General features: G+C 51.3%; 8 protein-coding genes across 8 annotated transcripts; 3 read left to right on the top strand and 5 right to left on the bottom strand.

The window, feature by feature from the left end:
- Window positions 1-225: 225 nt before the first annotated feature.
- VC83_04838 (uncharacterized protein) lies at window positions 226-3,003 on the bottom strand. The gene is made up of 6 exons (XM_024468466.1): window positions 2,262-3,003; window positions 1,964-2,205; window positions 1,710-1,911; window positions 1,558-1,650; window positions 996-1,507; window positions 226-942 (listed from the first exon to the last, which is right to left on the bottom strand). The coding sequence occupies exons 1-6, from the start codon at window positions 2,353-2,355 to the stop codon at window positions 526-528; spliced, it is 1,560 nt and encodes a 519-aa protein (XP_024322565.1). The 5' UTR covers window positions 2,356-3,003; the 3' UTR covers window positions 226-525.
- A 1,040-nt stretch (window positions 3,004-4,043) lies between these two features.
- OGG1 (8-oxoguanine glycosylase ogg1) lies at window positions 4,044-5,836 on the bottom strand. The gene is made up of 3 exons (XM_024468465.1): window positions 5,663-5,836; window positions 5,238-5,601; window positions 4,044-5,181 (listed from the first exon to the last, which is right to left on the bottom strand). Exons 1-3 carry the CDS (start codon window positions 5,782-5,784, stop codon window positions 4,363-4,365), a joined length of 1,305 nt encoding a protein of 434 aa, XP_024322744.1. The 5' UTR covers window positions 5,785-5,836; the 3' UTR covers window positions 4,044-4,362.
- A 146-nt stretch (window positions 5,837-5,982) lies between these two features.
- Window positions 5,983-8,182, top strand: VC83_04836 (uncharacterized protein). Its single transcript, XM_024468464.1, has 5 exons — window positions 5,983-6,084; window positions 6,150-6,178; window positions 6,233-7,616; window positions 7,671-7,882; window positions 7,933-8,182. Exons 1-5 carry the CDS (start codon window positions 6,057-6,059, stop codon window positions 7,957-7,959), a joined length of 1,680 nt encoding a protein of 559 aa, XP_024322743.1. The 5' UTR covers window positions 5,983-6,056; the 3' UTR covers window positions 7,960-8,182.
- Window positions 8,183-8,185: 3 nt separating this feature from the next.
- Window positions 8,186-12,212, top strand: VC83_04835 (uncharacterized protein). The gene is made up of 2 exons (XM_024468463.1): window positions 8,186-8,454; window positions 8,514-12,212. The coding sequence occupies exons 1-2, from the start codon at window positions 8,440-8,442 to the stop codon at window positions 12,060-12,062; spliced, it is 3,564 nt and encodes a 1,187-aa protein (XP_024322742.1). The 5' UTR covers window positions 8,186-8,439; the 3' UTR covers window positions 12,063-12,212.
- Window positions 12,213-13,855: 1,643 nt separating this feature from the next.
- On the bottom strand, window positions 13,856-14,167 carry VC83_04834 (uncharacterized protein; the record flags this gene model as incomplete). Its single annotated transcript, XM_024468462.1, has 1 exon — window positions 13,856-14,167. One exon carries the CDS (start codon window positions 14,165-14,167, stop codon window positions 13,856-13,858), a length of 312 nt encoding a protein of 103 aa, XP_024322741.1.
- Window positions 14,168-14,219: 52 nt separating this feature from the next.
- Window positions 14,220-15,468, bottom strand: VC83_04833 (uncharacterized protein; the record flags this gene model as incomplete). Its single annotated transcript, XM_024468461.1, has 2 exons — window positions 14,220-14,347; window positions 14,400-15,468. 2 exons carry the CDS (start codon window positions 15,466-15,468, stop codon window positions 14,220-14,222), a joined length of 1,197 nt encoding a protein of 398 aa, XP_024322740.1.
- A 3,666-nt stretch (window positions 15,469-19,134) lies between these two features.
- VC83_04832 (uncharacterized protein) lies at window positions 19,135-20,130 on the top strand (the record flags this gene model as incomplete). Its single annotated transcript, XM_024468460.1, has 2 exons — window positions 19,135-19,365; window positions 19,515-20,130. The coding sequence occupies 2 exons, from the start codon at window positions 19,135-19,137 to the stop codon at window positions 19,881-19,883; spliced, it is 600 nt and encodes a 199-aa protein (XP_024322739.1). The 3' UTR covers window positions 19,884-20,130.
- A 689-nt stretch (window positions 20,131-20,819) lies between these two features.
- VC83_04831 (uncharacterized protein) lies at window positions 20,820-25,931 on the bottom strand. The gene has a single exon (XM_024468459.1). The coding sequence runs from the start codon at window positions 25,692-25,694 to the stop codon at window positions 21,999-22,001; it is 3,696 nt and encodes a 1,231-aa protein (XP_024322738.1). The 5' UTR covers window positions 25,695-25,931; the 3' UTR covers window positions 20,820-21,998.
- Window positions 25,932-26,671: the final 740 nt, after the last annotated feature.

Below are 26,671 nucleotides of genomic sequence, written 5' to 3'. Positions count from 1 at the left end.
TATGTTACTGTTACACGCTAAAAGTGTGACAGTAACAGTTGCTAAATTGCTCTATTGCGACTAAAATAACACATACGGGCGCATGAGAGCGTATAGGCAGTGGGATAGTGGTCTTAAAACTGGCGTTCGACCGCTTCAAATATAGTCTGCTTGTGCCCCGTTAACAGTCGGTCCTATGCAATAGCAAAGTTGAGCACTCGTTATGAGGGAATCTCTAGGTATCATCTTTTTGTAATATTTGTGAAATGAAATCATGCAGCTGAATCGATTGAATCGAAGTATACAAGGTAACGAGCTTTACAATAACCTCAAGTCTTAAACAACGTGAAAGTATCCAACCCTGTAATCTACTAGCACACCAATGGAGCATACATACAACAACAGTTCTATCACTAAAATGCATCACTTTGTTCCTAAACCATCCTCAAGCCTCCCGAAAACCAACCAGCGCCCATGACTCCCTATATTTCCCAGCATTATGATCATTTGTGAATTATAGACAAAACAGTGTTGTTTTTGGAGCCCCTAAAATTTGTTCATGCTCAACGGATCGAGGTGCGGTTGGTGTGCTGACGGTGCGTGCGTTGCGGCAGAATTCCAATCTCTGCCTGGAGGTGGTCTCGGCGACGAAAATGAATGTGTGGGATTTTGATATTTGGCTTCGCGGCCGAAATAATCAGGCGTCTGCCTCCCGGATCTCCCTACTAGGGACGTGGCGGCTAGAGATAATTGAGTTATAGGAAGATCGGGTTTCGACGGGTAGTCCACGTCTCGGCCATTCGAGGCAAGCATCTCGTAAGTGCTAGGATCCTTACTGTAAGCTCTGGCAGCATCTGCACTAATAAACTCCCCGCTGGGCTTGGGCTTTGACCTGACTAAGTCGTACCAACCCGTAAACATCGACAGGCGCGACATGAGAAGCAACAGCCAAATACCGTTGCACTGGGAATGTCAGCACTACACTTCACAGCTACTAACGACGGAATGAGACTTACGGAGAGAAGAACAAGGACAGCGATAAGCGTGGCCTGGTTCATGATCAGGTCGGCGGATTTCTCCAAGCAAAGGCCTTTTTTGCCCTGGTTCGTCACTAAGCAGAGAAGCCAGTCCACGGATGGGTTTGTTTCCGTTTTTCCTCCCGCCGTGGCATCGAGCAGCGAGATATTTGCTGCCTTAATTTGGTTATTGTCCATCACGACGAAGACAACCGCAAAGAATATGACATCGATTATGATGATGATGACGATGGCGATACCCCTCCATTGAAGTTCCACAACTCGTTGAACTCGGCGATAGGCTTGTCGTGGGGTGAGAGTAACAACACTACCCGAATACGACGGAAGCGCAGAGCTGTTGGTGGTGCTGCTGTTATCAGAAAGAGAGGCCAAATAGACCTTTATGCAGTATCCAAACGTGGTGAACTGGATGATGACAGTCAAGCCACCAAATATCAGAAGCGGAATCCAAAAGTCCGCAAGACTGTTCGTGTGGTTGATATGGCAGGTTTCTAAACCAGGTTAGGAGAGGCACATGAGGACCATAATTTGTCTTACATACCTCCAAAGCGAAATGAAACTCCGCTGAATACCATGGCAATAGCAAGAGCAACAGCAGGAACACCCCAGCCTCCAGCTAAAGCACCCCACATAACTAAGAGCCACCCGCGTCAGCTATTGATACCGTTGTCCTTGTCAAAAGGTTCAACTTACAGGCTTTTCCAATTACAATTTGCCAACAAATTTGCAAATGCAGCGCGAGGGCACGCATGAATACCCACATGATACCGCACCAACCACCAGCCAAGAGAAATGCACCAGAGAGTGCGCATGTTGTACTACTCTTCATACCATGCGGCGTAATGGCGTTGGCGCATTGCTCGGGTCTCGCTCCCAAGGGGATAACAAATCCCAGCTAGAATGGATGGTTAGACCACTGGCGACCGCAAGACCTAAGGAATACATACGTGCATAATTACAACGGCAATGACAAGACAAATACTCAGATAGTGCCGATGCGTCTTCTCAACCGGCAGAACCGCAAACGAAAGTAGTAGGAACACAGTGCACACCAGTCCTACCACATTGAGCCAGCTACTCGCATTTGTTGCCGTCTGGAAGGAGTCGGGGTATAACCATTCCGTCGACGGACATGGCAAGCAACAGGTGATATTTGGCGCGAGTTCCGTACATATTCTGCCAGGAATATCTGGAGGGGCTTTATTAGCGGGGCCCGGCGAGCGCTGGCGACCCAGGGAGACTCACAGCCAGTTGTGATGTTGACGTATAATTCCTCTTGGAGGAAGGGAATATAACAGTTGCCCCGAAAGGCCGCATCCAATGCTGCGTCGTAAACCATATTTGCGATCCGAACTGCGAGGCGAAGACGTACTAAGATTCAGATTTCGGACCCGGCATCCGCCGCCGCCAAAGAGGTTGAAAATGGTCCCCTCTTGGGAAGTGGCTCTCGATGCGCCGGCGTCGAATTGGTGAATGCGCGACCGTTGCAACAGAGGCAGTTCTCAGGCCATGCTATGGGCTCGATCGCAAAGGAGTGTTATCTGAGCACGACTGGGCGTTTCAGCTTCCACGGACGAGGCAACAGCGCAACTTGAAGACGACGAATCGATCGGTCTTCTTGTCGATAGGGCGTGAAATGAGCGAGCTCGTGTGATCGTTTGTACGAGGAATGGGGAAGCAAGACGACCAAAAAAAACCTGGGGGAGACTACTGTTGCCTTAATAAGAAATTGTACTCCGTACTGTATGTACAGGGTGCATGGAGTGGGCGTTCCATAATAAAATTAATCTATGGGCAATACGCCAACAGATGCCCCCTGAGCATGCCAGACCTGTAAGATGGATGGTCCTTGGGTCGAGAATGAACCAAACGCGGTTCTTGTGGGGAAGCGGGGAGGGGCTGAGGGGGGGAAGGAGGGAGTAGTACGGAGGCGGCCGAATGAGCAGGTGGGGAAACCTCTACGGAGGGGAGGAAGTGGGAAAAAAATATCGCGACTGGCAAGGTATGAGGGGTGTGAGGAGAGCAGTGAGCACTAGGGCATGATAACAGGGGCGGGCAAGGCGACGCTAGGAGCCAAGGATTTGGTAAAAAGAGAGGCTATAGGGAGAGGCTATCTATCGTCCATTGATTCGCGAATTCCTCGCATCTCGGCGGTCAGGGTAGGAACGAATCAACGACGCCAGTTCATATGACCGAGGTCCCACTGGACCACCAGCTAACGCCGCTTGACTGCGGGGTCTGTCTGGCTGGACAGTTCCACCTCTCCGCTGTTTTAAAAAGTGGCGAGAAAGAATTATCTATACTCTGTATAACGCGTCAGGTACGTACGAGTGGTAAAGCAGCATGACAAACGCACATTACAACCAAAACCAAGAACCGCAGGGGATCCTCAGGGGGGAGATCCATTCGACTGATTCTTCCAATACCAAGCCTCTTTGCTGCCGGACCTCCATCTCCCCCGATCCAGGTCTCCACGTTTTCACCGTTCGTCAGGGGGAACTACAGTACAGTACGAGCGGCGAGCAGAGATCAGCTGGTTTTACCTACTAGTCTATGGTATTGCAAGTATGGTACTCTATATTAACGTGATATCGATCGAAATTCTGGCGCGCGTGCAGTTCATCTCATGATTATCCAGGAGAAGCGCTACTGCCGTTTAGTGGCACCAACTGTAAGCTACCGGCGGTGGTCTTGTCTTACTTCTTACTACTTACTACCTTACTAACCTCCGTATGTACATGGCCTTACACGGCAACTGTTCGAGTGCTGTTCGAGTGCTGTTCGAGTGCTGTTCGAGAAGTACTCCGTACTTCTGTTGGACCATTATTGTTGGAGCCACTAGCCAGATTGCAGATTAGTTCAATTTAGTTCAATTTAGGTCAAAACTGTGCGCTTTCCATTTTACGTCGATCGCGAGTTTGGCTGGTGGGGGCGGTCGGCAAATTGAAGCGCGACATGAACGTGCTATTATCATGAATACCCATACTAACCGAGGTTAGGCCACAAACCCCTCCCCTCCCCATCCATCTTCCCCGTTCCCGGTCACTTTCCACTACCATCTCTGACATTTCGCGTCCGCACACCCAGATTCCTCAAATCTGCTCGTGCTCTAGTACCGTTCCCGTCATCCGGTCTCTTTCTCCCGACGTTGGAGAAATACCCTGCATGAACGTACCCATTCTAAAAGCAAAGAGTAGGGCTGAAAAGTTCAACGAGCAACAAAAGTCCCAGCACCGAGCACTGGACGCAGCTGGTAAAAACTCCGTATCCAGATCAACGCGGGGAGATATAAGACCATGTGATAATCGGCTCGTTGTGGGGCTTCAGCCACGATATCCTGGCGTCCTCATCGGCGTCGAGTTCGCTTGGCTGTTGTCGAAAATACCACGTTTAGATCGTCGGTCGTCTCTTCTTTGATCGTCTCTTCTTTGATCGTCTCTTCTTTGATCGTCTCTTCTTTGATCGTCTCTTCTTTGATCGTCTCTTCTTTGATCGTCTCTTCTTTGATTGCCTCTCGCTTCTTTACCACCATCGTCGCTTGCACGATTACCCCATCCTCGGTCTCAGCTTTGATCTGCAGCTCCTCCTGCACCTCAGTCTTTTCGGTAAGCCTAATGGCGAAAGTTCTCAGATCAGCAGCAAAGAGCACAGAATGAGCCCAGCCAGCTTCCTCTCCCCATAACAACCGAAAGTGATTCCCAATCGCGTCGTATGTGGCTTTAGTCAAACTCTTGTGCTTGCCTTTGCCAAACTTATAGTCTCGTTGGGCTATCTGCCAAACATGTGTATCCACTGGGACCGATTCGCCCCACCCAAGGCCCATCAAGCACACGCAGTCTGCTACCTTAGGTCCGACACCTTGTAAAGCTAGGAGTTCTTCGTGAGCTTTTCGGTAGCCTGGCCGTCCTCCCGGCTCGAGAGTTTTCCATTCGGTTTCATCGAAGGGTTCGGTGTTACTTAAACTCTTAAGCCAGTTTTCCGGCTTCTCTTTAGATACTATGACTGCTGTCCTTGCAAGATATTTTGCGCGGTAACCGAAGCCCAGTTTCCTTAATTGCGACTCAACCTCTGGGCCTGCGAGGGATTCGGGAGTAGGGAAGTCATGGAAGGCTTGATCATGAACGTGACCGATCAAAGGCCCATAACTTAAACATAAGCTGTTAACCTGGAAAACGTTAGACAATCCCTGGAGACTCTGGAGATATAAAGGGTTTCACGCACCATCTGTGAAATCCGTGCGATGTTGTTGTTGCTACTGCAAATGAAGCCAACCAGAGCTTCCCAAGCATCTTGCTTCAGAATCCGAACCCCCGTGAACTTCGGCGCTCTCTTCTTGAAATTTAGATCCGCCTTGGACCACCGCTCGTACAATTCTGTTAGGTTTGGCTCAAGATTGAAGTAGTGCCGTAAGAGGGCCTCCGTATCGTCTTTGATAGAATCATCCTCGACCTTGACTCCTTTGCCGCCGGACGACAGTTTCGCAAGGAGCGAATTGGAAGGCCAGGTAACTTTATACAGCACATGATTTGGATCTTGCTTTGGATCTTGCTTTAAAGATATAACTCGGCCACGCAGTGAACAGGTCCTGCATATTATCAGTTATTGATTGCTGCATTGGGAAATTTTGATGTCACGAGATTGCCCACCATTCATCCTCGTTGAGCTTCTTCCAACGAAACGATTGTCCGCATCGCAAGGTAGTATCTAGAGAAAGATCCGCAAGGCTCACAGCTAACTTTTGCCACTCGCCGGTACGTATGCTATTCATTATTTTTAATTTTTTGTAAACAAATAAAGTATAAGATTGGAAAGTAGTGCTGTTATCTTTTGGAAGAGGTTATTTGGCCGACTCCTTTTTCTGTTGTAATAAACCTTATAATTGAGGCTACAACGGCCTCGGCAAGACTTAAGTCCGACTCCATTGACAGGGAAAACATAAGTGCCATCAAGAGAACAACCAGTGTAATATGGGTTGAAGATCGACGACAGTGAATTTATCCCCAATTGAGATAGCTACAAACTGCCTGTTTAATCGCCACTATGAACGGCGACAGCTACTCATCACGAGGTATGCGATCCTATTCAAAGCATTGTAAACCCGACAAAGCAGTTACTAATCTAATTTCCGGGCAGATGCTAGCAGGCCATCAAGGGATCCATATGTAAATTTTACTTCTATGATCTTTCAGCGAAATGATCAGACTAACATTATATAGGCTCCCAGAGGAGCTGACCGGGACGATCGACGAGTCGACAGAGATCGCGAGCGTGCAGGTGACCGAAGGAGATCGCGTTCGCCAGGCCACCGAGGCTCAAGGCCATCACGTCGCGAGGGAGATGTAGACTCCTACTCATCCAGCAGGGACTATAGGGAGAGGGAGCGCGAGGACAGATATTCGGGGAGAGATCGCAGAGGTGGGGGGGAGAGAGATTGGGATCGGGACCGTGGCAACTCAAGACGCGACACAAGGCGCGATGGCGACGATAGGCCGCCGCGAAGGGACAGAGATCTCTTCGACGATCGAAGGGGGGGCGGTGCTAGAAGAGGGGACCGCGGTGATCGCGATGGGTTCGGTGGAGGTGGAGGAAGACAAGAGCGCAAGAAGAGCGCCTCCCCGCCACCAAAGAAGAGGGAGCCGACCCCGGATTTGACTGATGTTGTGTCTGTTCTTGAGCGTAAGAGGCGGTTAACTCAATGGGATATCAAGCCACCTGGATACGAGAACGTTACAGCTGAGCAGGCCAAATTGTCTGGCATGTTCCCCTTGCCTGGTGCACCGCGACAGCAACCCATGGATCCCAGCAAGCTCCAGGCATTTATGTCGCAGCCAAGCGGATCGATTACAAATGCCGCACTTAAGCCCTCGAACTCGAGGCAAGCGAAGCGTCTTTTGGTTCACAATTTACCGAAGACCTTGTCAGAGGAGGGAATCGTCGAGTTCTTTAACCTACAACTGAATGGCCTCAACGTGGTTGAAGGATCAGACCCATGTCTTACTGCCCAGGTATCGAAGGACAAGTCTTTTGCCTTGGTCGAATTTAAGACCACTTCCGATGCAACTGTGGCTCTGGCAATGGACGGAATCGGAATAGAAGAGAATGGCGGCTCCCGTGCCCTATCCATCCGAAGGCCGAAGGATTACATTGTCCCAGCAGTGGACGAGGCCATGCACGAGCCTGGAGTTGTCACAAACGTTGTGCCAGACACCCCAAATAAAATCAGCATCTCAAATGTTCCGCCTTATCTCACCGATGAGCAGGTTACGGAGCTGCTGGTGTCATTCGGTGAGCTGAAGGCGTTTGTCCTTGCCAAAGATAGCACCACCGAGGAATCCAGAGGTATTGCATTCTGTGAGTATGTTGACGCAGCTGCCACCGACATCGCTGTTGAAGGATTAAATGGCATGGAGCTGGGTGACAAGCATCTCAAGGTCCAGCGTGCTAGCATCGGTACTACGCAGACTGCTGGCCTAGAAATGGGCGTCAATGCGATGTCGATGCTTGCTGGGACGACTACGGATGGACTCGACGAAGGCCGCGTCCTTCAGCTTCTTAATATGGTTACGGCAGAAGAGCTCATTGATAACGAGGATTACGAAGGTGCGTAGTTTCCATAATTTCCTCTATCCACTCACTTACTGACATAAAGCACAGAAATTCTTGAAGACGTCAAGGAAGAATGCGAGAAGTATGGCAAGGTCCTGGACATCAAGATCCCTAGACCAAGTGGAGGAAGCCGCCAGTCTGCAGGCGTTGGAAAGATATTCGTCAAATTTGACACTCCTGCATCTGCAGGCAAGGCGCTCCGCACCTTGGCGGGGAGGAAGTTTGCCGATCGCACCGTCGTCACCACATATTTCTCAGAGGTAAGAGACCATAATTTTTGTTCGTTTGGCCAAGCTAATATGATTCATAGGAGAACTTTGAGGTTGGCGCTTGGTAGTCCCAATCAGGTTACCCGTATTGGATGCGGACTATCTTACAACTTGTATCTGAACAGAGCAATTCCGAGTGGAGTTATGGTAATTAAGCCTCAAAATGCGCATGGCCATCTTTTTGCTAGTTGATTATGGTGGGAACGAGCATGAGCTGGCAGCATAGTGGATAATCAAGCTTGGACGAATAGTATTCAGCTTTGTACTATAATATGCTTTGTAACCATTCCATAAGTCCTGCAAACATCCTGCCTGTGAAGCTTGTTGACACTACTGACGATGTGAATAATTTATCCCAAGTGAATTTAAGGTCATGTGACATTTATATAAGATTACGCGCTAAATTCCGCCTCTCGTAGTAAATATATGCCATCAATGTCACCAAGTCGTGACAGAGACTCTTAACCTCACCTCCTCTCCGACAAGCTACTCCGCAACCATGTCGGACGATACCTTTGAGACGATCAGGAAGCTCCAGGCTGAGCGGAATGCCGCTTCTGCTGGTAAGAGTGGATCAAAGACATTTGATCCTTCCAGTCAGCGAACTGATGTTTCCACCAAGGCTTCCTTGACCGAAAGCTTCGACACCACCGTCTACGATCGTGCCGCTGGGGACAAGTTTGCTGGATACAACACATCGATATCAGTGGCTGAGGATGGTGAGGATGATGAAATGGCAGATGCTGACAGCAGCAGGAGGCTGGTTGGGCAATACACGGCCACCAGAAACCAGATGGACGAGTTCTCGCGGGGAGGCGGCGTTGAGGAAGAGGACATACTTCTAGGTCGGGAGAAGAGCGCGCGGATAACTGATCGGGAGACTGATTACCAAAAGCGACGACTGGATCGAATACTCACTGCGACAAGGGCAGACGCGTTTGCCTCCAACCGCCAGGCTGGAGCCGCAGAGGAAGGCGAGGGTTATCGGGAGGTTATGCGACGGCGCGAATTGGAGCGCGAAGAGGAAAGGGTCAAGAGAGCTATTGCTGATAAGGAGGCGGATGGGACTGCAGTTCAACACAAACCGACACTCGGCGATGATGGCCATGCGCTGAACGACAAGGAGAATAACGAAGCTGGATCTACGGAAGTTGTGGCTGCGGGAAGGAAGAGGAAGCAGCGGTGGGATATCTCGTCGGATGCAGGGACTGAAGCTGGAGCAGTGCAACCCTCAGAGGGGAAGGTGAAGCGATCACGATGGGACCAGACGCCAGCGCCAAGTGGCGCATTAGTCGAAGACACACCACGTCGGCGCTCACGATGGGATCAAGCTCCAGCTGCTACACCAATTGGGCAGCAAGGCCTCGTCACTCCGCAACACCCGTCGCAAGGTGGTATGATGGTTCCGACTGCATTCGGGACTGATATATCCATGCGCAATATGGCATTGTCTGATGAGGAGCTGGACCTGATGCTACCTTCGGAGGGTTACAAGATATTGGAGCCACCACCAGGATACGCCCCTATTAGAACTGCTTCCCAGAAAATGATGCAAACCCCTGCGTCGATGAGTGGGGGCTTCATGATGCAAGATCCAGAATCCCAGCGCTCTATGGGCAAGCAGTTGCCCACCGAGATTCCAGGTGTTGGCGACCTTCAGTTTTTCAAGGCTGAGGACATGGCATACTTCGGGAAGTTGACTGATGGAAGTGACGAAAATGCGATGAGCGTCGACGAGTTGAAGGAAAGGAAGATCATGAGGCTCCTCCTCAAGGTCAAGAATGGAACCCCTCCCATGCGGAAAACCGCCCTTCGTCAATTGACGGATAACGCGCGACAGTTTGGAGCTGGCCCTCTCTTCAACCAGATATTGCCACTGCTGATGGAGAAGAGTCTCGAGGACCAGGAGCGACATTTGCTTGTCAAAGTCATCGATCGTGTTCTTTACAAGCTGGACGACCTGGTGCGGCCTTACGTACACAAGATTCTTGTCGTCATTGAACCTCTGCTTATTGACCAAGACTACTATGCGAGGGTGGAGGGTCGCGAGATTATTTCCAACCTGAGTAAAGCTGCTGGTCTCGCTCACATGATCAGCACGATGCGACCTGATATCGACCACGTCGACGAGTACGTCCGAAACACAACCGCGAGAGCCTTTGCGGTAGTAGCTTCCGCGTTAGGTATTCCTGCACTTCTACCGTTCCTTCGGGCTGTATGCCGAAGTAAGAAGTCGTGGCAAGCAAGGCACACTGGTGTCAAGATTGTGCAACAAATCCCTATTCTGATGGGTTGCGCTGTGCTTCCCCACCTGAAAGGGTTGGTGGACTGCATTGGCGGCAACCTCAACGACGACCAAACCAAGGTGCGGACCGTTACCAGTTTAGCAATCGCAGCTTTGGCTGAGGCGGCCAATCCATACGGTATTGAGAGCTTCGATGATATTCTGAATCCTTTGTGGACAGGAGCCAGGAAGCAGCGTGGAAAGGGCCTGGCTGGGTTTCTCAAGGCTGTCGGTTATATCATCCCGCTGATGGACGAGGAGTACGCCAACTACTACACAAGTCAAATCATGGAGATCCTTCTACGAGAGTTCTCTTCCCCAGATGAAGAGATGAAGAAAGTCGTTCTCAAGGTGGTCTCACAATGTGCTGGCACTGATGGTGTTACGGCTGGCTACTTGAAGGAGCACGTCCTGGATGAGTTTTTCAAGAGTTTCTGGGTTCGACGAATGGCTTTGGACAAGCGCAACTACAGACAGGTCGTCGATACTACGGTGGATCTTGGGCAGAAGGTCGGCGTAGGGGAGATTGTGGAGAGAATTGTCAACAACCTAAAGGATGAGAGCGAAGCTTACCGAAAGATGACCGTGGAGACGGTAGAGAAGGTAATTGCCAGCTTGGGCGCTGCAGACATTGGCGAGCGCCTGGAGGAGCGACTGATTGATGGAATATTGCATTCCTTCCAGGAGCAGAGCGTGGAGGATATTGTCATGCTGAACGGCTTCGGAACAGTCGTCAATGCTCTGGGAACTCGCTGCAAGCCATACCTACCACAAATCGTCAGCACCATTCTGTGGCGCCTCAACAACAAATCTGCTACAGTACGACAACAGGCAGCCGATCTGATTTCCCGGATTGCCATGGTGATGAAGCAGTGCGGCGAAGATGCACTGATGTACAAATTGGGCGTTGTTTTGTACGAATACTTGGGAGAAGAATACCCAGAGGTGTTAGGATCCATCCTCGGCGCACTCAGGTCCATCGTGACCGTTGTTGGTATCAGCCAGATGCAGCCACCTATTAAAGACTTACTGCCCCGCCTCACTCCGATTCTGCGCAACAGACATGAAAAGGTGCAAGAGAATACCATTGATTTGGTTGGACGTATCGCGGATCGCGGACCAGAAAGTGTCAATGCGAGAGAATGGATGAGAATTTGCTTCGAATTGCTGGACATGCTGAAGGCCCACAAGAAGGGTATTCGTCGGGCAGCCAACAACACATTCGGCTTCATCGCTAAGGCCATCGGACCACAGGATGTTTTGGCAACTCTCCTGAACAACTTGCGCGTTCAAGAGCGACAATCTCGTGTCTGCACAGCCGTCGCTATCGGCATCGTTGCAGAAACCTGTGCGCCTTTCACGGTCCTGCCAGCTCTGATGAACGAGTACAGAGTGCCAGAGCTGAATGTCCAAAACGGTGTGCTCAAGTCTCTATCTTTCCTTTTCGAGTATATTGGGGAGATGGCCAAGGACTACGTTTACGCCGTCACCCCTCTTCTGGAAGATGCCTTGATAGACAGAGATCAGGTTCACAGGCAAACGGCAGCTTCAGTAGTGAAGCACGTCGCACTGGGTGTCGTGGGACTGGGCTGTGAAGATGCCATGCTCCATCTACTCAACCTGCTGTATCCCAACCTCTTCGAGACCAGCCCCCACGTCATTGACCGCATTGTTGAAGCCATTGATGCAATTCGCATGGCAGTTGGACCTGGCCTGACGATGAACTACGTCTGGGCCGGACTCTTCCACCCAGCGCGCAAAGTCAGACAGCCCTACTGGAGACTGTACAACGATGCGTATGTCCAGGGCGCCGATGCGATGGTACCCTACTACCCTGGTCTGGGTGACGAGAAGATGGATAGGCCTGAACTGGCGATTGTGATTTGAAGCTTTGGAGCTCGTGGGAAAGGGAAGGCGGGAATGGGAAAAGGGTTCGCGGGCGTTATATGATTGATATGTGTACTTTAGTTAACAGGCATGGCGAGGTAGTTAATACAGGTAAATGATACACGGGAGTGACAACCAACGCTGCATCGTTCTGTGATAGTGTAGAGAGTCATTCTGTTTCTGGCATGCTGTGGTTCGTGATCAGTAAACGCCGTAAGCTTCCATGGCTTCCTTGGCCATGCTTCATTGAAGATCCAGTAAGCCATTGAACCCACGAGACTCGCCCCCAACGATGCGAAACTGGCATAATCAAAAACCGCAATCAAACTTGCAGTCACCTGCTCTAGGTACACATCTCCAACATATTCAATCTGCCAACTATCATCAACAAAACCACTCACTCTCTCCCGACCAAGGTCTCCCAAGGTACCCCGATGACGTTGTCCACTGCATCCATCACTCCCCCCCCTTGTCGCTCACCGCCAATGCCCATCCCCCCAGCTAACACCGCCGTTTGAAGATGCGACGCCCCCTCGCAACGCCAACGACGTATGCTCCCAGCACGAATATCGCGACGTGTAGCATCGTACGCTACGTGGCGGCGAGGAAAGTTAGCAAGCAAGCCCGCTCAATTAAATTGCGCACGGGAATTGCGCGCGGGAATAACAGGGAGATAGATACAGTACCCTCATCCATCCCCGCTCAGCTGGACGGCTGGGAGAACCGATTAGCGCCACAGTAATAACTCAGCGACCCCCACCAGGGATCCTGCTGGATCCTGCTGCAGAACTCCCCCTTACCCCCCTTTACCCCCCTTACGGGTCCTCATTTGTTTCAGAACCACCTCCCCGCCCCCCGCCCCAAGGCCGCTACCCCCCAGTTCCCGGCGTCGGAATGGCTGGGCGCTGATCGGGGCCATGACGATCGATCGCATGACGATCGTGGCGGATTGGGCGTGGTGCGAACCATAATTTGAGGTGTGTCTCATGTGGAGGTGACTATGTATCTGTAACTGTAACTACAGTAACTGCTTGTTCTCTTCAGGACGGTACGTACGATGATGGTACACACGCGCTGCGGGATGGAAGGGGATGTAGTACCGTGGCGCCGAGTTACAGGCGGAATGCGATGCTGGACCCTGAAGATCCACCACCACCACCACCACCACCGCCACCACAGCCGCCGTACGGGAAATCGAGAATAGAAGCACAACCCACAGCGTACAAATACCCCCATCCCCTGACGTCTTCACACGCACCGCTGCAGCGTCCCTGGGCCAGTTGAGCTGCCCACTCCATGTGAGAAGCAGGCGGGGGGAAGTCACATAAGCGATGCGTGTTTCGGGCAGATAAAAACCCCTTATCTGTTGTCTTCTTTGCTCGGCGAGTTGAGAGGGTTTCCGAAGATAGGGCAGGGAGGAGATGTGGGTTGATGGGATGGAGTAGGTGGCAACCAGTTACTTGCACAGCCTCTCTCGAGTTGTTGAGCATAGTGTGATGGATGAGTAGAGGCAATTGCACAAGAAAATTTCACGGGTCAATTTGGGAAAAGTTGGTGAATATGATTGTTGTGTTGGCCGAAGCCGCCGCCATCCCTTTCATTGTGGTATTTTTTATTGAAACGACCGTTTTTGTTATGTCCTAATTCGTCCCCGGACCCAGACAACTACATGATGGGTATATATCGACATTGAGAGCAATGAGAATGCGCAACACTGATACAGTGATACAGTAAAAATCGAAGAAAAAAGTCCGCCCTGAACGCCACGCAGTTTCTCCCATTCCACACGTGGTTTAATGTAGAACCCCCCAGGTGTTCCAGTTCCATAACCCCCCCCCAGCCCCCCTTCCCACTTCCCTCTTCTCCATCCTAAAATAGTACAGTATTATTGTAGTGATCGTGATTTGAGAAGCCAGGAAAAAAACATTTGGCGATTCTCCGCATGACCAACCGTCAATTTGAATATCCACAGGATTAGTCGAATAATGTAGTAACATATCCACAGATTCGACGTTTGTCCCCCTCATAACATGGCTCTCGTGATTTTTGCTCTCGCAACTCTTCTCTCTCTCTTTCTCTCGTCTAGGTCGCAGTCTTCGGGACATGGGTATCGATGCAAGGTGCAGTATTTTGTCGTTAATTTGTTTTGAAATCTTTTTATTCTGAGTGATGGTCGTCGGATCCCGCTTCAGAAGGCGCTCCTCCCTTGTGCACCTTTCGATGCCTGCGCAGGTTCGAGACGACTGAAAAGTGACGACCGCATCCTTCAACCTCACACGCAAAAGCTATTAAACAGTCAGTAATCTCGTCTTGTCTCCATTGGGAGATTCAACGTACGCTTCTCGCCAGTGTGGCTGTACATGTGCGTCTGGAGCGAACTGGGGCGTGTAAAGCGTTTATCACACACTTTGCACTTGTGCTTCTTCTGCGTGCTGGATGAGACCTTGGAGCTGAATTGGCCCATCATGGACGAAGGAGCGGGGGGAGCTCCTCCGCCCATAAACCCAGGGGGCCTTGGGAGCGTCCTCGACGAGGCGGCCTCGATATCTGATCCGGTATTAGAATAGTCGCTGAGAGACGAATCGACAGAACCACCAAAATAAGCTGGATAAGTTCCAGAAGAAGATATGGACGAGTTTGTGGAGTGCGTGGCAGGGAATCCGTAGGCGTCGCCCGATCCGCGCCCGTTGCGTGCATTGGGTCCATAGATGTTGCGCGGGGTGGTGTTCTGGCTCATAGCGATCATCCCACGGCTCGCGTTGATCGCATCACCAAAGTCTCGGGTCGTCTCGGAACTCACACTTCTGCTATTGAAGTCAATAAGGGAGCTTTGACGCCGACGTTCATTCTCGGTTGCGGTTGTGAGAAGGGAACTTGAGGCAACTGACGGCTGTGATAGTCTCCGCGAATTGTCCGCCTGTGCTTGCTGCTGGAGCGCATAGGTCGACCGTACTGGCGCCGCAGTATAGCCCATGGAATCGTATGGCGTAGAGGTTGCGTAGGTTGGGTGGGAGGAGCCTCCGCTCGAGTAGGAAACACTGCTGCCGTAGGCGGGATTGGGCGGCTGGACACGGTTCTGGCTCATCACGTCTTGCGGCAAGCTGTGCATCTGCTGGTGCCCGTAAACAGTCCCCATGGGTGCGCTACCTGCGGAAGCTGAAGTGTGAGGGGCGGAGGCGTATGGTGGCATGGAGGAGGCGTGCGAGCCAAGTCTTGCCGGCGGTTCCTTGGGTATCGAGTCCAAGCTGATGGGGTTCAGGTCGTGTGATGAAGAATACAGGCTATGGTGAGGAGGCGCCGAGGATGCACTCCACGGGTTTGTGAAATGCGGCGAGTGATTATAAGGCATGTGATCGAAGTTCAGAGCGCCAAATTGACGCTGTTGATGGTCTATGGCCATAGTCATAATCGACAATTATTGTGTTAAGGTCAGTTATGAGAAGGGACGGGGAAGTTGATATGTAGGGTCGCGGTCGTGGTATTATGTGTGCGTATTATGTGTGCGGTGTGGTGTGGTGTGGTGTGCGGTGTGGTGTGCGGTGTGGTGTGCGATGGTGTTTTTGTTCCTGGAAGGGTTGGGGAAGGCGGCTTCCATATGTAACTTGGTGGATATAAGGTTCAGACGATCATACAGAGAGGAAAGACGGGATCAGCGTTCCTTATGTAGGTATCGTGAAGCTGGCTGGGTTGACAGTTTGGAGTGGCGCTGGTAGCTGGTTGGGTAGGGGTGGGACAGGGCCTAAAGTATGGAGAAAGAACGAAACTGGTAATAGTCCGAACGGTGTGTGGAGTGTGTGGAGAGGTGGGAAGGAAGGTTGGGTGCGGAGTAGCAGCTCTAGTTTTAGTGTATAGCGGTATAGTAGCGGTAGTAGCGGTAGTACCGGTAGTAGTTCAGGTAGTAGCCGGTAGAAGGAGCAAGGGATAGGGATAGGGATAGGGATAGGGATATGGACGGGGTAGATGGTTAGCTCGAGTATTAGTTGGAGTATGTGCTCGAGTATTAGTTGGAGTATGTGCTCGAGTACAGCTCGAGTATTAGCTCGAGTATAGATGGGAGTGTGGAGTAGAGTAGAGTCAGTTCTTTCGACGGGTAAGGATCTTAGTGGGTTGCAGGAGAAAAGACCCGCCTTTTAAGTATATAATACTCCAAGTTATAAGTACTCTTTTTCTTCGAGGCTTCTTTTCTTTAATACATGCAATACTTCCATACAATCCCGTACATGATATCCATTTAATACCATACAATCCCGTACATGATATCCATTTAATACTTCCATACAATCCCGTACATGATATCCATTTAATACATACAATCCCGTACATGATATCCATTTAATACTTAAAATCCCGTACATGATATCCATTTAATACTTAAAATCCCGTACATGATATCCATTTAATACTTAAAATCCCGTACATGATATCTATTTAATACATACAATCCTTCCCATACAATCCCGTGCATAATATCCCACAAAGCTGGTCAAGGACACTATCACAAACGAAAAGAAGAATAAAATAAATAAAATAAAATAAAAAAACAGTTAGAGAGATACAACCACTACTACCCAAACCCAAACTGTCCATTCACACCATTCACACACACACACACACAGTGCCGGCCTTGTACGCAATGTTTTTTCTGTCATGTATCTTTCTTTACACGCACAGACAAGCCAGGATCAGGATGTGGTTGGTGGTTGCTTGTATGGCCATGCTGCATGGTTGCTGTACGGAGTATCTTGGCCGTTGACACCTATCAAGGTGGGCAACGATATGGATCCCAAACCAAGATGTGGCACCGAGTACGGAGTACAAATTGTAGTATTGTATGTACTGTGTACAGGGCAAGTTTGAGCAGATAAATTGACGGGAGACGAGATTTTCCGTTTTATTTTATATACGGTATATAACCTGCACGCAGTCGAGAGATGGGATAGATGGGACTGCAGCGGGATGATGCTTTCCCAACGGCCAAGGGTAGGTACAGCCAAGCACGGCAGAGTTATGGTACGATGGTTTGGAGCAGCTGCCGAAGGGGAGTGGGGAATTCCTGGAAGGTCTACAGTAAAGCTTAGAGACGAGGCGTAAAAGAGGCGCAAAGGGGAGTGGAGGGGAGTGGAGGGGAGTGGAGGGGAGGGGAGGGGAGGGGAGGGAGAGAGTGGAGGGGAGGGGGAGTGGAGAGAGGGAGGGGAGAGATGAGATGAGAGAGGAAAGACGTCCCCGAAGGAATTGTGGGATGGGTTAAAGAAAGGTTGGTGACCTTTGAGGTGGGGGGAAAGAGGGGGGGTAGTCAGTTCAGGTGGGTACAGGGGGTTCAGGGGGTTCAGGAGGTTCAGGGGGTTCAGGGGGTTCAGGGGGTTCAGGGGGTTCAGGGTCGACGATGGTGGTCAAGGACGGACGGAGATGGGACATTTAAGAGGGTCCTGCTAGGATTCCTAGTACACCACTACTGTTACTTACAGCTAGTCTACCGTCTCCATCATCATCACCAGGCACTATCCTTCAGGCGCCAGTGCCGTCTCATGTACCTTTACTCCACAACACGGTAGAGAACACCGCGAAACGGCGATGGGAGTACAAGCAGGAGAGCTAGACTTTCAATGTCCACGATGGCGTCACCGACGGTGGCCCGCAATCAATCAACTGGTGGCGGATTATAGTTGGGCCTGGGCGTGGTGGCGTCGTGAGATCCTCCTGCTCGCCAGAGGAGGTGAAGGAGCAACTGCCCGATTCTGACTGCTGGCCCACACAGGCCGGGATGCTAGTGCTCGGCAGAGGCATGTGGGCTAAGGGTAGTTGGGAGTTCAACCTCTCCTCTCAACCTCTCCTCTCAACCTCTCCTCTCAACCTCTCCTCTCAACCTCTCCTCTCAACCTCTCCTCTCAACCTCTCTACATTGCATCATTATATTGTCGTCCCCGTCATTTCCCTCTGCAGGCCCCCAGCAAGCCAAAACGAACAGCGGAGCACCTCTCAAAGTGGCACCCTTGCTCAACAACGACGGACCAATTAAGCACAGAGCGGATCTCGATATCTGAAACATGGCCGAAAGTAAAGTAGGTCGTCGTTGCTAATAACAATGCTAATAACAATGCTAATCAATGCTAATAACATGCTAATAACATGCTAATAACATGCTAATAACATGCTAATAACAAACTAATAACATGCTAATAACATGCCAAAAACCCACCTACCACACCACAGCCAACCATACCAGCGCCGCCCTGGCCCCACAGCCATTCGTGCGCGAATCGGCGATTGCCAAGGGTGGGAACTTCACATTTTTACAACTCTTAGGCGATCGATCGGTTGCAGGGAGGTCGATGCACAGCCACCATCTTCGAGCTCAGCAATGATTTCGTTTCTCTTGGTCCGCAATCTCCAGGCCTCGGGGATGATGCCTGCAGTGGGAATTGAAACGAAACGAGAACCAGACAGTTGCTTGTTCCCCGGATCCGATCTGGCGTCACACACAAACTGCCCCGAAATGCCCGGTGACAAAGACACCATCGTATTTTTCTTTTTTCTCATCTCATATCCTCACCTCCCGGCGGTTAGCAGGGCAAACCACGAAGCCGAGCAAAGGACCCAGTATTATCCGCAAGATTGAAGAAACAACAGCAAACTAGGCGGGCTAAGGAGAGGACAGAATGCTTAGTGGATGTTTCATATCCTTCTACCCCCATCTCCTAATCGACGGCATATGGAGTTTTCTCATTTCAGGGATTCGTTCAAGGTCAATTCCAAGGTTCATCGAGGTAGGTCATCAGGGTATCCCCACCCACCAGATCCAGGGCAATCTCCAGTTTTGGTACAATTACTTGACAAACACCATTTGACAAACACCATGTAGAAAGTACGGAGTACGGAGTACGGAGTACGAGAGGTAGTTTACTATCGGGATGTGGTCCCTTGGGTGGTGGGTGGTGGTGGGTTGGGGTGGTGGGTGGTGGGTGGTGGGTGGTGGGTTGGGGGGTGGTTTGGGGTGGTGGGGGTTTGGGGTGGTGGGGGTTTGGGGTGGTGGGGGGATAGATTGGGATCGGCAGCGTAGCGTGTTTCAGGCATAATGAGGACAGAGGCAGTCAAGCAACGGTTCGGCCGTGCTGACATGACATGTCCCTCTCCGGCCTGCCTGCGCATACATACGGGGGCAGCTGCATCGCATCGGCCCCATCTTATTATGTTGAGCACAGTCAGTCAGCTGGTATGGAACAGAGGCAGAGGAGGCGATAGGGCGGTAGCAACGGGGGGGATAGTGATGGACGCACATGGGCGGAGTCTGTTCACAGCTCACAGCGTGAGTGGAGTAACTAACTGTAGTCACAGCGTGCGTGGAGTAACTAACTGTAGTCACAGCGTGCGTGGAGTAACTAACTGTAGTCACAGCGTGCGTGGAGTAACTAACTGTAGTCACAGCGTGCGTGGAGTAACTAACTGTAGTCACAGCGTGCGTGCAGCAACTACAGCACAGTAACACACCACCACCATCACCACGCCACCACCCTCCCTCCATCACCATCACCACACCACCACCCTCCCTCCCTCTCCGCGCAATTGCCGGCCCATCGCGTGGTAGGGCGATCCCATGGCCGATCGCTGTGTGCCCACGCCCACGCCTACGCCTACGCCCACGCCTGTCCCGCCCTCACCTGTGCCGCCCTCACCTGTGCCGCCCTCACCTATGCCGCCCTCACCTATGCCGCCCTCACCTATGCCGCCCTCACCTATGCCGCCCTCACCTATGCCGCCCTCACCTATGCCGCCCTCACCTCTGTGATGTGGTTAGTGCATGTGCTCGACGACGACGTAGTGTAACGTCCTTGCCCCTCTACCAAACTCCCGTTGCCAGTCAGACAGTCAGACAGACCGGACAGTCGTCAAGGGGAAAGGGGAAAGAAAGGCCTCTTCTCCCTTCCCTTCCCCCCCCGCGACCGATCCCCCACATCCGCCGCCAAGGCCTGTCACATAGGGAGGGCACCCCTGTTGACAATTTCCAAGACTGAGTTTTTGGAGAGTGGATGCTCCACTGGTGTATGCTGCAGCATGGATGGATAGATGGATGGTATGGAATCGTATGATTGTAGATATACACTCACTCACTCACTCACTCCATCACTCACTCTACCTGTGGCGGGTAGGTATACGCACTCCCAATCCATCTCACGCCGCCCATCCCCCCATCCATCACATACCTCCTCCTCCTCATACATCCCCCCCATCCATCACATACCTCCCACTAACTCCAGCGTCCGTGTTCCCTCGCCCTCACACCCAAAGATCATCCCCCCCCTCCCCCTCGAGAGCTTAATCCCCCCCATCCCCCATCGAGACAAGATCCCGAGCCACCACTCCCACCACATCCACACACGGCACGCGTCCGACGAACGGCCGAATCGCAGGCGCCTCCACCGCTGCAACCACGTCTCATGGCTTTCTGCCACTGTGGAGGTGGTTGAGGGTGGCTTGGGAGATGTGGGGGGGGGGTTATCCACTCTTGAATTTCTTTAAGATTGAGGATACCAGAGAATGGGGCGGATGGCGTTTTGGCTGCATCTAGTGACGGACGTGACGGAGGTACACACACATCCAGTCCCCCCCCGCGCCCCTCCACACCGCCACCAACTCCAAACACTTCCTTACCATCTTACCTTCCCAATCCTCTGTATCCTCCAACCCCTCTATCCTCCCCATCACCATCACCATCACCATCACCATCCCAGCACCCTCTCTCCACCCTGCCCTCCCCCCCCCCCAAAACCCCCCTACTAGTCCCCAGCACAGCCTCCTTTCCCCCCCCTCCCGTCCCCGCTGCAATCTCCCCTGCACCACGCCCCGCTAGTCGCCCCCGGTTGTGTGGGAGGTGAGGTGCGTAGTTGTCGTCGGTCGGCAGCTGGAGTGTACTGTAAGTGGTGAGGGTGGTGAGGGTGGTGAGGCGGGTGAGGTGGTGGTGGTGGTGAGGGCGATGGAGCTGCTGTGCACATAGGGTACGCTACATCTCATCTCAGACATTCTCCGCATCCCCATATCGATATCTCGGATTTCGTGTGAGACATGCGTTACCACACAACACAACACCACACACAATACGCCCCCTATTCACGACTATTCACGACGTCTTAGATTCCGGGGATTTCGGGGAGCTGGGGTGGTGGGGTGGTGGGTGGGTGGTGTGTCTGAGTTGCGTCAACTCTCACTTACTCAGTCAGTCAGTCAGTTAGTTAGTCGGTTAGGTCACTTTTTCCCGCTCGCTCTAAAGGAGTGAGTGGCCGGGCATGGATGTATGGATTGGTCAACGGGGACTGTCAAGGTCGAGAGATATATGTGCTGGCTTGTCTCATTCAGAGGGATTTTTTTTGTTCAGGGCTCTGTTATTTTCCCGTCCCCATCCCGCTGTCTCTGACGAGATTTGACCCCCCCTGTGTGCGAAAAAATCCATTTACACCATCACCCATTAGAATCCCACTCCGTCCCGTCCCCCCTGCCTGCACTCCCCATCCTTCATCCTCAGACACCGGCCCCTCCCCCGTCCTATGATACACGTATCTTCTTCCCCCGGAAAAAAAATGTGATCGAGACTGTAGTAGTGTAGCTTGCGAGAAGACGAGAGAGAAAAAAATCGAACATAGGAAATAGAAAAATCAAATCATTAAGAGGTATCCGGTGCTGCGCGAACCACTAGATATACTGCAAGACCGCAATAGTACACATAGTATGTATGGTAACAGCCGCTGAAGGGTAGTCGGATTGTCGCTGTCAAACTCTGGCGCAGGTTGCGTGGGTATCTCCTAAATGAACTCTGGAGAGAGGCGCGATATCGAAACATTCGCTCGCAAAGTGGCCCTCCTATCCTGAACTCCGTAAAACATAAAATCACAAATAACGCCTCGCTTTCATAAACAAATCCGCATCTTCTTCTTCCTCCGTATTTTCTCATATCGCCGGCGCGACCGACCCACGATTCTTCCCGAGCGTCCCAAAGATCTGCTCCGGAGGAAGACGGCTCATCTGGCTCGTCTTGTCGAACATATTAGTCGGCGCAGGCACGTAGCCCTCACGCTTGCGGCGGACGCGCTCGGCGATGATGCCAGCGACGACCAGGAGGAAGATCAAGGCGAGAGCGATGGCGAGGCCGATTAGGACGATGAGGCCGAGGGCGAGGTGGCTCTTGCCATCTTCGAAGACGTTTTGCTGCTGTGAGAAGATCTTGGAGATGCTGCCGGGTCGTTTGTCGGATGTGCTGGTCAGAGCGTATGGCTGGAAGGTGGTCCCGTTGAAGAGGACGGCGGAGGCGTTGCCGAAGGAAGGCAGGTTGAGAGATCCGGTGAGTAATAAGACATAGTTGGATGGGAGGAGATCTGTAGATTTGTGGTCTTCTGACAACGGAAGGACTTGGATGCCGCGGATTTCAGACTTTGATCCCAGCGTGTACCCCACAGAGCTCCACTTCGAGCCATCATACTTCATCAAGAAAGCCGAGCCGTTCGTTGCAACCCCTGAGACCCAAAACTGCGAAGAATCCTTGGAGGCTGGTGTAAATGAAGTAATCGCTCCTGGGATTGCAGCACCTCCATCAAACCCAGTCCAGACCTGGGCCTTCGCGTCGTAGGTGGCCAGTGCAGTCTTGTTCCCTGATACTTCGAGCGATCCACCAACGATGAGCGTGTCGGCACTTTGCCATGCCAACGTATTCACTGTTCCAGACATAGTGCCTGGACGATTCCACTGAGTAGCGGCCGCGGTAAAGACGCAAAGTCCAGGGCAGTCGAGGGAACCCGCATGGTCGAAGCTTCCAGCTACGTAGACATCTCCTGTGCTCTCTCTGATAGTGATGGCAGAAACGATCACTTCATCACCAGCAAGCGCTGGAGGCTGGATAGGTGTGGTTGCCGTCTTCAGGTTGTAACTGACGAGACCGTTGATGCTAGCTCCATTTACCGTGCCTTTGAGCGCTCCGCCAACCCACAAAACGTCGTCGTTAGTTGCAAGAGCCATAACCGTAGAGTCATTCCTGAGTTGAGAAAGGCCAGTCACAGTATCGGATTTTCCCCCGTCAAGGATGAGCAGATTGTTTATCGTAGAACCATCCGTGGCCTTAGCTTCAAAGTGTCCTCCAAAGATTGTCGCGTTAATTCCGTTCGCTTCGTAGAAGTGGCCAGTGACGACGCCCGATAATGTGTTATTGCCTGAAGTTGCTCTCTTGGAAATGGAGCTCGATGACTTGGTTTTTGCTTGAATATCCACAGGAAAGCTACTGATCTTTCCATCGGTTAAAGCAGCAGCGCCATGGGCGCCAACCTGCGAAGAAGATAGCGAGCCTGAAAACAACGAGCCGCCGCCGTTTGGAAGGTCAACGGCTGTCGTCAACTTGCCATCGAACGACATCTGCGTCGCTTTGAGATTTTGAAGCCAGTTGCCTCGCGAAGGAACCCAGATTGCAAATCCAGAAACTGGAATGGACTTGTTGGCGCCGAAGGCATTGATTTCATCAAAGTTTCCTGTGAGAGAAATGACCATTTCGAGTGCTCCATTAGTGAAGTTGACAGTAAACGGAACAATGTCCGAAACCCGTCCGTTGACGCCGGCGCCTAGGGTGTTCCATGTGTCTTTTGACACATCATAGGCAGCCACATGATTCAGCCCCTTGGTGTTGGCTTTACTTGTGTTGTCGAATTCCCCACCAATATACACGATACTGCCGTTGACGAACATGGTATATATCATACCATTCAGGCCATCACCCGCTAGGCTGAACGAGCTGGTCTTGTTGACGCCGAAAATGTTGTTCATTCCCTTGGCGCTGTAGTTTCCTGCTGCAATGGTGATGTCCCCAGAAGTGGCAAGAGCTTTGATGTCCGCGCCAGGGCTCAGTGCGCTACCAGCCTTATCAATAGCCGACTTTGCAAAATCACTTCCATCTATGGACTTCTTCGCGGGGTCAAATTCAAATAAGCTATTCAGGCCACCAGCCGAGTCGAGAAGAGTAAACCCGACTCTATTTGCCACAGCTGTCACCTGTCCAGTCTGTCCGGAACTCGGGGCAAGTTTGATGGAAGGTCGGAATGAGTCGCTACCTGCGTCCATATAGCCAATGTATATCATATCATACTTGTCGAAGTTGTTGGTCTGAAAGACATCAGTCTGGAAAGCGGGTTCGCTCGAACCAGCGCTCATAGTACCAGTGACGCGAACTTGCCCACGGGAGGCGCAACTGTCGTCCTGAATGCAACCTGGCGTATAAATGTTGACGGAGTAGTTTCCGGATTCCTTGATGCGAGGGAAGAACTCTATAGATTCAGAGTCCGAGGAAGCTTTGGATCCATCAATCTTTAGAGTAAGATAGTTCGACACGCTTTGGCGAGAAGGAGTAACTTCCCAAGGCCCAGCCACAGTTGCCTTTGAGGCTGTGGACGAGGAGACGGCGCAATCGGGTTCATTGAAATCGTTAATGGCATAGGAGTAAATGTCGTCTTCGAAAAGCTTGATGCCTGTAAGTCCAGCGCCACTTCCATACCAGTCGGTTATATCAATCTGGAACATGTTCATGCCGATAACATTGACGAAAAAGAAATCCTGGAAGGGAACACTGGGATCATCCGACAACGGGCATTCCGAAGTACAAGACGAGTTGGCGCCAGTCGCAGGGTCAACGTAGGTGAAGTTCATGATGCCGTTGATCGGCATAGCAGTATACCGCCATGTCTTCGTTCCCCTTCCATCCTTATGCGTATTCCATAGTCGCAGTTTGGTAGGCTGGAATCCAAATCCAAAATCAGCCCTCCAGAATCCGCCTGCGTTGTCTGCGAGCAGCCATGTGTTGCCAGGGCCATCCGCGCCACCTTCCTTGCAAATAATGTTCTTAGGGTCGGCAAAGTCAGCGCTTGTCGCCGCAGGTCCAGATGTTATCTTGGCTTTAGCTATATTGATGATCTGCTGGTCTGGGTCGCTAATGACAGAGGCGTTTCCAAGTCCAGTGAAAGACCCCCCAAATATGATTTTGCCGGCTGAGGACTTTGTGATAGAGGTAACAGGGCCATTGAATCCAAGGAAAGGGAGATCTGTCCAGCCGTGGGTGCTGTTCAGTGAGGCAGCGTTCGTCGAGTTAGACGCTTTGAACTTTCCTCCAATGTACACTGTGTTGCTGGATTGGTCGCAGTATAATGCCGAAACTTGACCTGAGAGTCCGGGAACTGGTGTGACCGTTGAAGTATTAGGGTTGAACAATGCAATTCCCTGAGATTCCACACCCCCCAAGCTGGTGAAGTTGCCTGCTACTACCACATTTGATACGCTACCGTCCTTCGAGACGAGTGGGCACATGGACTGGATGCTAGCATCTGAGGATGCAACTGATGCGAACCCTCCATCCGGGAAACGGGCTAGAACTGATTCGGCACCATTTGACGAAGACCCAACCTCACTCTGCCCTTCATATTGGTATAATGAAATGCCATCAAAATCGCCAGCTATACCGACGCGGCCAAACTGCGAGAGGTCGAGGTTCGGTGATGGTATGGGGTTGAATGTAAACGCTTGAGATAGTTGGGAGAACGAGGCCAAGGCGAGGCACAATTGCGACAAACGAAGCTGCTCCCCAGCTGCTCGACTCACTAACGATGGAAACTTCATCGCTAGAGCCAAGAGCGTGGGCTCTTATGGGAAATATATAGTGGTGCCCTCGATCAGGACTTGATGTCGAAATTAGGTACGGTGGGTCGGGATTATGTCGAGGTTGAAACTGGAGTAAACACGGGCATCAATCCATCTGTGTATCCTCCAGTGGGCCTCAAACAACTGTAACTTCTTCGGGGTATTTCGTAATTCGCCTGGTGTGCTTCTGTGAATGAGCGTGGTGTTGATGAGTGACGTGGAGAGGCTGGTTAGGAGATGAGGTGGAAAGGATCTGACCCAGGTCGCGACTTCGCTTATTCCGTGATTGGGTAGGCGGGTGTTTTGCAACAACTACACGAGAAGGTTGGGAACTTCATGTCTGACGACAACCTCAGGCGGGCTGGGATCAGTACATAATTTATTATGGTCTAAGATTCACAGTATATTGCTACATTCATAGGACATTATCTTTGTTTGACTTCGACGATTGCTGCCGCTCACATTTCAAGCCTCACTTCGTCTCTATACTTTTATTCTTGAAGCTAAGGGGTCCAGCCGTTCAGGTACGAAAAGGTACCAAAATTCCAGAGCAACTTAAGGGTCCAGTCCCTTTCTCCCATTTCCCTGAAAATAAAAGCTTTCTGTTTCCTGTGAACAGAACAGGAGTAATAATTGAAAATTATAGCGACCTAATTTCGAATCAAACAGAAAGGGGTGATTGGGCCTTCAGGGATGTCTCAAGTTTCATTATTGCCTCCCTCATGTGTCGAAGTTTACAGAACGTATGGACAGTACAACTTCAAATTAACCATATTTTATGGAGGTCATGACTCGAATGGTTAAAAATGCGATGGCTAGAATACATATTATTGAGATTCTGCTCTTTATATTATTCCAAACAGCACTGGTCTGATAACCTCGGTGAACCACGCGTAGTTTCAACTCCACGAATTCTTAGGGGGTTTTTGAACACTATCCAATGGCCCTGATCTCTT

The sequence above is a fragment of the Pseudogymnoascus destructans genome (assembly GCF_001641265.1).
Source record: "Pseudogymnoascus destructans isolate 20631-21 unplaced genomic scaffold scaffold_15, whole genome shotgun sequence".
NCBI lineage: Eukaryota > Fungi > Ascomycota > Leotiomycetes > Thelebolales > Thelebolaceae > Pseudogymnoascus > Pseudogymnoascus destructans.
Note: the sequence above shows the minus strand (reverse complement) of the source record. Positions and strands in the feature narration are given on the sequence as shown.